Source organism: Thamnophis elegans, chromosome 8, assembly GCF_009769535.1.
Source record: "Thamnophis elegans isolate rThaEle1 chromosome 8, rThaEle1.pri, whole genome shotgun sequence".
Classification (NCBI taxonomy): Eukaryota; Metazoa; Chordata; class Lepidosauria; order Squamata; family Colubridae; genus Thamnophis; species Thamnophis elegans.
Window position 1 is genome coordinate 36,486,234 of NC_045548.1, and position 13,116 is coordinate 36,499,349.

Consider the following 13,116-nt stretch of genomic DNA (forward strand, 5'->3'; position numbering starts at 1 on the left):
CATAGATATGAAGTATGTTCACATGGTTGAAAATGCCTTTCATGGAAACAGTGACAAAGTACCAATAGGTACTATATTAATAGTGGTTTTGGGCTGAAGAATCTGATGCAATAAGTAAGCTAATGAAGTTCCTCTTGTTCAGAAACTTATCCAAATGAAATATGTAGATTTTAATATTATGAATTAATATAGCATTCATGGCAGCTGTGTCCAGCTTGATGTCGTCAGATGTGTATCAAGTTTCTAAAATTACTCAGATATAATGGCTACCAGATAAATTCCTAAGCGATTATGGGAATTAATCAAACGCATCTGGTGAGCCTGAGGAACTAACTGGGTTATAAGTCAGGGAATAAATCCCCCCAAAATACTAGGATTCATTCTTGAGTCAATTGACATGATTTCACAATTAAATCAGGATTATTGTATATTTAGGTATATAATCTTGCTAAAGTGAAGCACTTTTTAAAATAATGCACCTGTTCACCTCACTAATAGTAATCAAGAGGAAGTAGTCAAATATGGCAGAATAAGACCTATCCTTCAGAAATAATTTATGTGAGTCAGATCATTCAGTCCATGGACTATTTTTAATGTCTGCAGCAAAATTAATGTAGAAATTAATGACAGCAAAACCAGAATATCTATTTTTTTCTTATTTGCAATTGCCATTAACAATTCAGAAGGTAAAACAGATTATTTAGAGTAAACTTGTGGGATTTTTGATAAAATTTGATTTTGCTTCTCTTGAAAAGACATGTATTATATAGTCAATTTCCCCACAACAATTACAGGTAGTTTTCTGAATATGCATATCTGTTTTCTCACTCCGGTCCTCTCCAAATTCATTGAACTTTAATGAATCTAATTATCAGCCAGTAAGATTTATTTTCTAAAGTTTATATACCACTCCAGTCCAAACCAAATCTGAACAGTAGCTAGGTTAAATTATAATTTGAGTAAGAACATAATAATGCACAATTTTCTGGCATAATAACATCAGGAGTCTTGTAGCCACCTCAGCTATTCTCAAGGCCATCCAGAAGAGCCAGTATTTTATTGTCTTCTGGATGAGGCTATTCCATAGGATAGGAACTCCTACAATGAAGGTTACCCTCAAAGTTTCTGGTAAGATTTCTTAGGGATTGAATTCTCACCTACTGGATATCACTGGATGGATAGAGTCTACCTGGAGAATATAGTCTTACAGAAATGCAATATGTAACATGGATATACGAAGGTGAATATGAGGGCTACTGCATTCTGGAGCTTCTCTTACTCTTTTGTCACCTACAAAGCTATCATAAACATTGTCAATCTATGTATCCCCACTTTTGTACATATATGAACCTACATATATAACAGCAATTAATATTTTTGACATATCTCATCACTTATTCGTAAACCTATACATTCACTAAACAGGATCAGACCATTGTCAATTTTTTGTAGTTTTCCACTTGGTTTTGTAAAAGACATCATTTTTTTTTCCTTTCATGTCATACATTCTAGTTCAGGGTTGTCAAACTCCTGGCCCATGGGTTGGAGGCGTCACGTGCTGGCCACACGCATATCCAGTTTTGTGAAGGGGCAAAAATTCCTGATATGTCATGTGACACCACCGTGACAATGTGAGTTTGACATACCTGTTCTAGTTCTTTTTCTATTCGCTCCTATTACATCTGAAACTGTGATGCCATCGGTGAGCTCATATGCTTCCATTGCTGCCATCAAGCATGGTCTAGTCAGCTGATGCTTTCAAATAATGTTTTTAGTACGAAAGGAGTAGAATTAAGTACCTTAGACATACTTATACCATAGGCATTATTTTTTGCTAAGAATCTAAACACTTTTTGGCACATTTTTGCCCTTAAACTACAAGCACAACCAAAGCCCAAATATGCTCCCACTATTCTATGCAAACTAAGATCTCTAATCTAGTGAATACCTTGCAAATGAACATTCAAATGTGCTGTAGATATTAAAGTGTTGTGCTAGAACTAAAGGGACCCAAGTTTAACAATTTAATGCATCATTTCACCATGATTCAAAGTTACAGCAGCCTCAAGAATAAAATGAATTGTGACATCACTTATTTGCACAATATTTGACCATTGTATCACTCTTGCAGTCATATGATTGCAATTTTGGCACTTGGCAACCAGAGCACAACTGGTTTTAGCATCCTTTGGTCACATGATTTGGAACCTTAGTTGCCAATTTCTGTTAAAAAAACATCCATTGGGGAAGCTGGGTTCACTTAATGACCAGATGATTTGCTTAATGACCACGGTGATTTGCTTAATAAACACTGTAAATGGAGTCATCTAATCAGTTCTAATCAGTTGACTTATGACTATAATGTCTTTTGACAGAAATTCTGGTCTGAATTGTGATTGTAAGTCGAGGACTAACTATAGAGAATATACATGGGGGAAACTACAGGATCAATTGTCTCCCACAAGCAAATAGAGCACGGCACCTGAGGAATCTTATCTCATTTGAGACACTAAATATTTCCTAGTTTGAAAATAACGTCATTTGCATGTTTTTCTCTACACAAAGATTATAAAGTCCTCCAGTGCCATCTGTTGATGACTGTGAAAAGTGCATGCAAATCAGACAGGAGATGAATGCCTGAATAAACTAAAAGATTAGGAAGACAAATCATATTAGGGGAAGAAAAGCAGATCCATTATTGAGAAATCCATACTCTTTTATTAGAAGAACCAAGCAAGATGCCTAACAATCAAGACAAGGGAATAAGCAAGGATGAGGAAAATTTTAGAAAAATACTTATTTCTAATTTCCTGCTAAAAGTAATCAAAGAATGCACAGAATAACAATATCAGTATATGCAACTTAAAAATAAGAGTGTGGTAAAACAGTGGAAAGAATTGTGTTTTGATACTTAACTATAATAATTCTTTGTAGTTTTATTGAAGAAATGCAATCTAAAACACCTGAACAACATTGTAAAAAAAATGTTTCTTGCCTGGGGGCACTAATGGACTTCTCGTATTTGTAAGCCGCCCGGAGTCCTTCGGGATTGGGCGGCGTATAAACTCATTAAATTGCGAATTGAGAATTCTTGTTGCTTAAGGAAAACTGGGACTAAGTTTGCTAAGATTCTTTAAATGTTTCTGAACTGGAATGATGGTGAAAATGAGGTTGGATTTGACAAACTATTTTCACATTTCAGCAATGAAGAATGAGCTATTACACCTGTGCATATTTAGTTCCCAACTATTTTTCCCAGTTGCAATGTATGGCTGTGAAAGTTGGACCAGAAGGAAGGCTGAGCATCAAAGAATTGAGGCCTTTGAACAATGGTGCTGGAGAAGACTCCTGCGAATCCCTTGGACTGCAAGACGATCAAACCGATCAGTCCTAGAGGAGAGCAACCCTGACTGCTCTTTAGAAGGCCAGATCCTGAAGATTAAACTCAAATAATTTGGCCACATAATGAGAAGGAAGGATTCACTGGAGCCTAATGCTGGGAAAGATTGAGGGCAAAAGAAGAATGGGATGACAGAGAATGAGGAGGCTGGATGGAGTCACTGAAGCAGTTGGTGTGAGCTTTAATGGACTATGCGGGATGGTAGAGGACAGGAAGGCCTGGAGGAACGTTGTCCATGGGGTTGTGATGGATCGGACATGACTTTGTGACTAACAACAACAACATATTTAGTTCAAATGTGGCCACAATGTACAATAAAACAAGCTAAATGTTACCCATAAATAATATATCTCAAAAGCAAAAGGCAAAAGTTCTCATTAGAATACATAATGAAATTTAAACCAGTTTGCTTTTGTTGAATTTTTTTCTTAACTAAGTTGTCTCAAGGTTAATGGCGTGACTTTGCAGTATGGCACACATGCTATTTGGAATGTAGGATTGTTATGATGCAAAAAGGGAACAAAACAGAGGAGTAGAATCAAACAAAGTCATTTTTTTCTTAGTGGATGTTTTCCTACTTGTCTCTGGCTTCTCAGGAGAAGTCACTGAATCAGTTTTAAAACCTAGATTTCATTATCCTAAACATTAACTAATTAACTTTTATGGACTTCTTGCCTCGAAGCCACTAATTAATCCCATGATATTTTTTGCCACTGATATGGAAATTGCTTCTTCTCCCCCCCCCTCTTTTTTAAAGAACAGATTGGGATCGATGGTTGGTGATGGGGATCATTGGAACAGCAATCGGAATTCTAGGTTTCCTGACTCATCAAATAATTGATTACCTCATCAGATTAAAATGGGGCTTAGTGGCAGACTATCTTCAGGTAAAAGAAAATTATACAATATAGCTTTTATTACAAAGTTAAACTCAACTGAAATGTTTGTGTCTGATAGTAGGATTATGCTACATTTGTTATCTTTCTCCCTGCTCAAGTATTGAATATAGTTGCCTTTAACTGTGGCTGGGTCACATCAAGATAAGATTTGTTTTATTTTGTTTAGTGTATTATGTTGCCACAGCTACTACAGCCCATAAATAAAATTTGGCGTGTTTTGGAGTGTTTTGCAAATCTAGCCAAATAGGACTTACCCATCAACATGCTTAAGCAAAGTATGGCTTGGTAAGATAATATTTATAGGTCCAATCACTGCATATGTCATACTTTCTTTTCACACAATTGCCCATTTTTATAAAAAGGACTTTGTCCCAGTTTGCTTGTATAAAAATGCAGTGAGGTAATTTTCCTGTTTACTTAATACTAGGTGAGTTTTTTCAGCCCCCAAATGAGGACAACTAATGATAAATCTCAGTTTAAAATAGAATATTTTGTTGGCCAAGTGTGATTAGACACACAAGGAATTTGTCTCCAGTGGAAAGTTTGGTAATAGCCTGTGGTTTCCAAATGAGTCACAACTAGTTTTGATAGTGTTTGTACCAGTGGTAGGCTTCAATTTTTTTTAGAACCTCTTCTATAGGTATGGTCTGCTTTGTGGGAGTGGCTTGCTGGCCATGTGACTGGGTGGGAGTGGCTTGCCGGCCATGTGACTGGGTGGGCATGACCAACTTGTAAAATGTGGTGAAACTCACTTAACAACGCACTTGCTTAGCAACCAAAATGTTTGCTCAGAAACTCTGGCCTTTGAAGCACTCAAGTCTTAAAGTTGTCAAGTTACAAGACTCTTGCATCCCTAACCCTTTAGAAAAAAAACCCCAGGGGTGTTCAATCTTGACAGCTTTAAGACTTGTGGACTTCAACTCCCAGAATTCCTCCTCCAGTCATGTTGGCTCAGGAACTCTGGCATTGAAATGTGCAAGTCTTAAAGCTGTCAAGTTACAAGACCCTTGCACCCCTAACCCTTTAGAAAAAAACCCAGGGGTGTTCAAACTTGACAGCTTTAAGACTTGTGGACTTCAACTCCCAGAATTCCTCCTCTCGCTCTTCATCTTGATGATGTCCGGACGGGTGGTGGGAGGGAGCTGGAACCAGTTCTAAATGGCACTGTAGATTTGTGGAACCTCTTCTATAGAAGAGGTTAGAACTGGCAGGAACCCATCCCTGGTTTGTACATTTACATGTTGTAATCCATAAGGTGACTTGTTTGTTTCTGACTTTTGTTGTCTGCATATGAACATATGCTTATTTGAGTCAACCAGGGACAGTTTTAGAAGCAGCCATATGAGTTATTTTCTAAGGTTTGCATGCAACTATATCTGGGCTATATAAATCTGGATAACACTAAATGGCAAGCAAAAGGTAATAAAGTAACACACATGTACACACAAGGGAAGAAAGATAATATGGGGGCAGAGGTTCTGTAAGGCGATATTAAGAAAGTTAAAATAGATTATGTGATGAAAAGAGAGTTGGAGCTTTGATCATGCATTCACACCTTCCCCCTGACACACAGGGTGGGGCAATGGCACCTAATATGCCTTAGAAACCTGCTAAGATGAATAGAAGAACTTAGGTCCAATTATCCAGTTGGAGTTCTTTCTTCCACACAGTGATTAAAGCAATCTTATGTAACATATCAGGTCCTATTTAGCAATTCTTAGCATTTTTCTTCAAGCTTGCTCATTGAATCTAATAAAGCAAATTATGCTTCTTTGTCTATTGGGGGTGGTGGGATTTACATAATTGAAAAATGTCAGCTAGCCTTAGAGACCTGTGGCTGCCCATGTAAAGTAGCATTCTTCAGTTCCAGGTTTTCTTTTATTAATATTGTGAGTCAGATCAAAGGGAAGTGCTGAACACCTGAAGTCGAGCAGCCTATAAAAAAATCTGCATATTATTGAATGTGTTGACAACAAGGACACAGTTGTCAGCAGAGGAAGCCTGATGAATAAGTAGTTCTGCACATCTGGTCTTTATTTTAACTTGGCAGAGGTTAAAAACATCATTATGAAATTGAAAGCAAAGGAAAGCGTTAACCAATATCTATAAGAGCAGCAGCCAGAAGAAACAAAAAGCATTTGTCTTTGTAGCATTGAATTTGGCCATAATCAAAAACATGATAGGACTTACTTCAGCTGTTTTTGTCCTACTGGTGCTCTGAGACTGAAGGCAAATACGTCCAATATTTTCTTCCGTTACCCTGCCAGTTTTTAATTGCCACACTTCAAATTGTCATAGAAATTACCTTTTAACCATGTTGCTCTATTAAGCTTGCCTAGTGAATCCTGTAATTCAGTGCAGCTTTCAGAGACAAGCCCCTTTGGGTCTTTAATAAAGTATCAGGCTTTGCAGAATAGTCTTTTCTCAATAGTTTATCACAGCCTTGCCCAATCTGAACTACAACTTCCTTAATTTCCAATCAAAAAGTCAACTGGTCATGACAGACTATGGCCTTTAAGGAGGATGGAGTCATGGTCCTCAATATATCCAGAATATTGCCTGACCTTGGACCTAAGCCTACTTTTTATATTATTCCATCACTTTTTGTGTGTTTCATTCCTAAAGCATTAGAATAGACAGTTCTAGTGATTCCTTCTGATTATATGCTTGTTTCAGTGAAATCTGCAATAGATTATTCATACCACAAAGCAGATAATGGAGATAAAATTGGATTAATACATACATGTGATGCCCGTCTCATTTCCTTTTCCAGTCTATTTTCACTTCCCTGATATAGTACTTCTGGTAGCTTTCCATATATTTTGTTGTTTGATCCAAACTTTTGAACTCTGAGATTCTAAAAGTGCAAAATAGAGCACTGTAAAAAATAAGCATGTCTTCTTTTTAGGTATGATAACTTTAGAATTAATAGTGGATGTCTTAAAACTAGATGAGCAATAACGCATTTATTGCTGTTTACCATATTTTCTGATGCTGTACTACCTACTCTTAAAATCTATCCTAAAGAGCTGATAGACCCACAAAAGCAGATTTTTTTAAGCATTGAAAAAGCTATACTTTCTGCATAAGACCTGCAGAAATCAGCAAATACACAAGCATTGATTTATTGCTAACAATGCAGAAGATCCTTTTAAAAAATCAAGTGTGTGGTACAAGTAAAAGTCTGTTTTTATGTTGATAAATGAAAACTCTGAATATAAATAGTCTGACAAATATTGCTGAGATATAAAATTACTGTCAGTGGCATTTTAATATCTTGCCATTCTGGAACTCCAGCATAAAAAGGGTGTTTAAAACTGCATTTCAAAAGTGAATTTCAAACTATCCAGAGTTGCTGGATGTTCGATGGCCTATCAATAAATTTATAAATAAATATGCAACTCTTCTAAGTCTCTTTGCTCTTAAATGTTACTCATATCTTCTTGGATGTAGAAGATACCTATGTTGGGTTTTTATCCTGTTTGGTCTCAGATTCTTAGCTTCTAGCTTTGGCAGCTTCACAATTCATTCTTAGCTTTCTACCACTAAACAGTCAGTGGCAAAAAAATCTATGATCACGAGATCATAACAATATCATTTTATATGAATATTTAATTTGGGAAGTTACTTGTTTCTACCACTCAGCCAGTTTCTAAAGTAACCTATGATTTTACCAAAATTCTACTTTACACACCCATACCCACACCCCACAGAAATGGGAGGGGGAGGAAGGAGGTTTGGTAGAACTGTTCTCTGATTCCCAAACCCATGCAATCCACTAGTTAGTTTATTTCTGACAGAGCATTGTTAAAATATTATAACTTCTAGGATTCCTTGAGACCAAACATAATTTAAATGCCTGGAATGCACAACCTGTCACTGTGGTTTCTTCCCCCAAATCTCCAAAATTTTAACATTAGACTGTCTACTGTCGACCCCACCTCATTCCTAAGAGGTCTTTAAGGGGCGTGCCTACCATCCCTGTCCTAATATTCCCTTGTATTTGTATTCACTTCATGTATTCATAATCATGTCTATACTTATATCTGTTATCTAATTCATGCTTGATGAAATAAATAAATAAATAAAATAAATAAACAAGTTAACTTCTGATTAGAGCAACAAAAACTTAGATTTAACTATGAATATGATAACTACAGTAATATTCTTCCTTTTTTTGTAGTTCTTTTGTCCAACAGGTGCCACAAGTGGATTGCCTGAAGTCATTGGCTTTCTGAATGGAGCTTCTATTCAGCAAATTTTTAATATTAGGACTTTTGCAGGAACATTTGGCTCTTGTGTTCTAGCTGTAGCATCTGGACTTTTCTGTGGACCAGAAGGGCCTATGATTCATTTGGGGTAAATAATTTATGCCTTTAAAATTACATAATGGTAGAAAAATAAAGCATTGTTGCATTAATTAAACAGATTCTACTGCATGAATCTACACAAAAGGTAAAATATCAGGGACCTAATTTTCTCATACAACATGTCGAATAAGGCAAAATGCTCATTCTAATGAAGTGCAAGTCATAGTAATGAAAAACAACTAGGTTTTACTAATTAAGTAAGGTTCTATAAATTTTCTAACAAACTCAGAATGTGATGCAACCCCATAAACATTTATCATATTTAATGGATACAAATTGAGAAATAAGTGGAGAGTAAAATAAAAACTTGGACGAGGAAGAAATAGAATGGAAAGAATCAGATGAATGGAGAAAAGTATGTTATGCTGCAGTTTTTACCCTAAATTCCACTTCTAAATTGTGAGTGAATATATAATCATTAATCTGAACATTATAAATAACTCTATAACTTGTTCTGGGGTGTATTGTTTTTTAATTTCATGAAAATTTATAAGGAGACTCATGTTTGCAAAATTTTTTTCTAGGGCAAACATAGGATATGGATTGAGCCATTTCAGACCCAAGATTCTTAGAATTTATTTTCCTTCCCTCATCAGATTTTGGAATACAGCTGACAGGTATGGGAATTTATTAACTCGGTGCTTCTAAATTGTTCCTGAAATAAAATAAGGACTGCTTCAGGGTAGATAATGGAATGTATAAGAATAAAATATCAGATGAGTAGTGGATTAAGGAAATGCTGTGGATTTAGCATTTGCACGTGTACTTAGACTTTAATAATGCATTTGATAAAGTTGGTCATAGCCTCCTTTTTGACAAATTGCAATAATGAAGGATGCAGTTGGCTGAAGAACTGTAGCCAGTCTGGGGTTCTTATGCCCATGCAGAGGATGATATGTAATGAGATGCCTCAGAATTCTCTCCTAGGTCCAATATTCTTCACAGTCTTAAAAAATAATATAGATGAGGGCAATAGAACTCAATTTGCAGATGACATAAAGCTGGGGGTATTGCTAACATCCCAAAAAAGTAGCTTAATGTTCAGAAGGACCTTGATACATTTGAACATTGGGCCTCAGTCAACAAAATGTTCTTCAATTATAAATATAAGGTTCTGTACTCATGAAAACATATAAGCACAAAGAGAAGACAGAGGGCATATCTGATCATGAGAGCTATTAAGTAGTGGAACAGCCTGTCTTCTGAAATAGGTGCTCTATCACTCTTAAAAACAAACAAACAAACAATTGGATATTCATTTTGTCTGGAAATTTCTTGAACTGGGGAAGGACTTGGATTAGAAGATCACTAAAGTTCCTTCCAAGCCTAGGAATGTTTGTATGACATATTTGTAACAGAATGCACAAACACTTCATTTGGGGATAAATAAGGTTCCATGACTTTCAAATAAGATGCACAGTACAACTATCCCACCTTTATCACAAAAATTCAATGGTGGCATCCGAACACTACCTTCTATTTCTAATTCCATCTCTACTTCTCTTTATTTATTAACATAAAAAATCCCAGAAGTGAAAGTTGGACTTATTGTCACCTGTCTTTGGAGGTTGGTTGCAGTGGTTGTAATGATTATGAATCTCAAAGGATGTGCTGTGAACATTTGGGACCCATCTTTCTTCAATATCTTTACATTCCCACTGCAGAAAATATCAGTGAGCCATTTATACAATACATGAGCAACATCACTTTTCCAGTGGTATCTGTAGAGGGAGGGGACTGACAAAGAAGTCAAGATAATGGTCACAACTGTCCAATCATACACCTATGAGTGTTGAACACAAAAAAAGGGTCAGGGCTTCAGTTGTGTGGTTGTGATCACCATCTTAAGTTTTTGTTACCATATGCTTATATCTATTACAAATAAGCATACATTGGAAGACTGGGTTGCACTACAGATCTTCAGTCTGAAATTCTCCAAAGCCGTAGCCTAAATTTACAACCAGAATAGTCTATGAGACAAGATGGAAAAATATTATATAATATATCTGAAAGCAACACATCAATTTAGAATGATTTTTTTTTAAATTGGGGAAAGAAAATTAGAAAGATTAGATAGATCAGTTAATGCTATACTTTTGGGCACAGTATTTCTGGAACATAGATAGCACAAAATATGATAACATTGCCAAGCCAAATGCATAAAAGACTATAAGAATTTAATTTTCTGGAATTGATTTTTGATTGTCTTCTGTCATGAACTGACATAGTGGCTGGCTTCTCATACTACAGGTCAGATGTGAAAATTTTCTATTCATACAGGATTTTACATGAATATAACTTGCATAAAATACTAAATTTATATGAAGTAACAAACTTTCAAGATATTTGGATGTGATAAATTATTAGTTCTTGGAGTATGAATATGAATTCAAACCCTATCTTTTATTTGTAAAATGATGGCATTTGCAAATCCATGGTGTACCCAGAAAGGTTTATTTTAAACAAAATGCTAGTGTTATTGTTCATGTCAAGCTCAGATTTTGGAAAGGGTTGAAGGATCAAATTCTATTGCTTTAAAACAGTGATTATGAAAATATGTAAATAACATCCAAACCTTTGACCATACTGTTTGTTGTATCTCCAAACAAAAAACTATTACAAGTTATCTGTGGCCCAGGGACAACTTGACAGCCCAAATAAACAAAATATATTTTGTCTTCAGCAATTTGTGAAAGGAATATGGGATGTGTTTCTTAAGCTGTTACTTATGGAAAACATTTGGCCCATGACCAATAATGTAGACTTCAGAAATATCTTTTTACATTCACTTAAGACCATGGAACCTTAATTCTACCTGATCTGCATCACAGCCAACACACTGGGTTCTGAACCTTTTTTCACAAAAAACCTTGATCTGATTCAATTTGACAAACCAATTCTAAACAAAATTGTTTTTGTGTTAGCTGTTACCTACTTAAATATTGGGACTCAACCTAACTGTAATATGTACCTACATAAAGTAGATGGTTTGGAGTTAATATTTGGACTGAGATGTCCAGTTTTATGAAATGTACAATTGTTTTATCATGTAATATAATCCTATAGAGTAATTTTTTTTAAAAAGAAATCCTTTCTCATCTTTGTTACAGAAGGAATTTTGTTACAGCTGGTGCAGGAGCAGCACTCACTTCTGTGTTCCATGCTCCTGTGGGTGGACTTTTATTTACACTAGAGGAGGTGGCCTCTTTCTGGGATATCAAATTGGCCTGGCAAACATTCTTCTGTTGCTTGATGGCTGCTTTCACTTCAGATTTACTATCCTCTTCTCTCTATGGGTTTGTATACAAGGGTCAATTTGGATTTTTCAAAGCTGAGAAGAGGATTTTATTTTGGGTATGTATTAAGTTGATACCAAATCAAATAATGTCACCTCCCATATTTCTGAGGAGCAGTTAAAAACAAACTCTTTTATCGATAACATCCTCCTTTATCTGGGGTTGTTTAAGACTATAGTTAAAACATAAAAATAAAATTGTCAACAGGTAGCAAGTAATTGCAAATTTGCATCCTAGGTTATAGGGGAGTTCTGAACGCTACTGAGATATGCTTTGCTGAATTTATTTTGGGAACCATCACCAATATGCATGTCCTGGAACTAACTTGACTAGTTGACCCTTTTGATTGAGAACTCTGGATTATTTAATACCTTTCAATATACATTCAAGCCTGATTCTGGAACCGAACTGGCATTAGTCACACTTTTAGCTAATCTTAGGTGGGAGTTGTACATTCATCCTTGTTTGGTGGGATTTTTTAGCAGCCTTCACTACTACTAATCATGGTTCCTTCTGGATCAACTTTGGGGATTGAGGGTGATTGGCAATGTATTGTGCTGGGTTCCCCTTCTATCTCCAGGGTTGCTATGAATCAGTGGTGACTGGGAAAGGGAGAGGTCCCTAGTATGTCAGGTGCTGCAGGCTTCAGTGCTTTTTTCTGCTCCTATTCAACATTTACATGAAACCACTGGGTGAGCTCATCCATTGCCAAGGGCTGAGGTATCATTAGTACGCTGATGATACCTAATTATACACCTCTGTCTAGGCAAACTAAGTGTGCTTTTGATTTTTTATCCCAGAGCCTGGAAGCTGTGAGTCTCTGGACAGGGAACAACAGGCTTCAACTGAATTTTGGCAAGAATAAGAGGTTCTGGGGCCTGCCATTTCTGGAACTATGACATCATTAGTGATGAATGGGATGGACGCAAATTTGGGGTGTTCTTCTAGACTTGCAAATCCTATTTAAAGAGCAGGTGGAAATCATGGGTATGAGGGCCTTTGAATAGTTTTGTGTTATCTGCCCATCACACCCATTCCTGGATCAAGAGGTTCTGCTTATGGTTACTCATACTCTGTTCATCTTCTGGGTGAGCTACTGTAATGTGCTCTACATGGGGTCACCATTGAAGTGTATTCAGAAACTTCAGCTG

The 13,116-nt window shown here is 36.2% G+C and overlaps 1 protein-coding gene across 1 annotated transcript in view; it reads left to right on the forward strand.

Moving 5' to 3' along the window:
- The window catches only part of LOC116512450 (chloride channel protein C-like), a 69,398-nt gene that overhangs the window by 1,407 nt on the left and 54,875 nt on the right, over positions 1-13,116 (forward strand). The window contains 4 exon segments of the mRNA XM_032222937.1: positions 4,158-4,375; positions 8,460-8,658; positions 9,194-9,286; positions 11,780-12,023. Coding sequence (XP_032078828.1) covers positions 4,158-4,375; positions 8,460-8,658; positions 9,194-9,286; positions 11,780-12,023 — 754 coding nt within the window.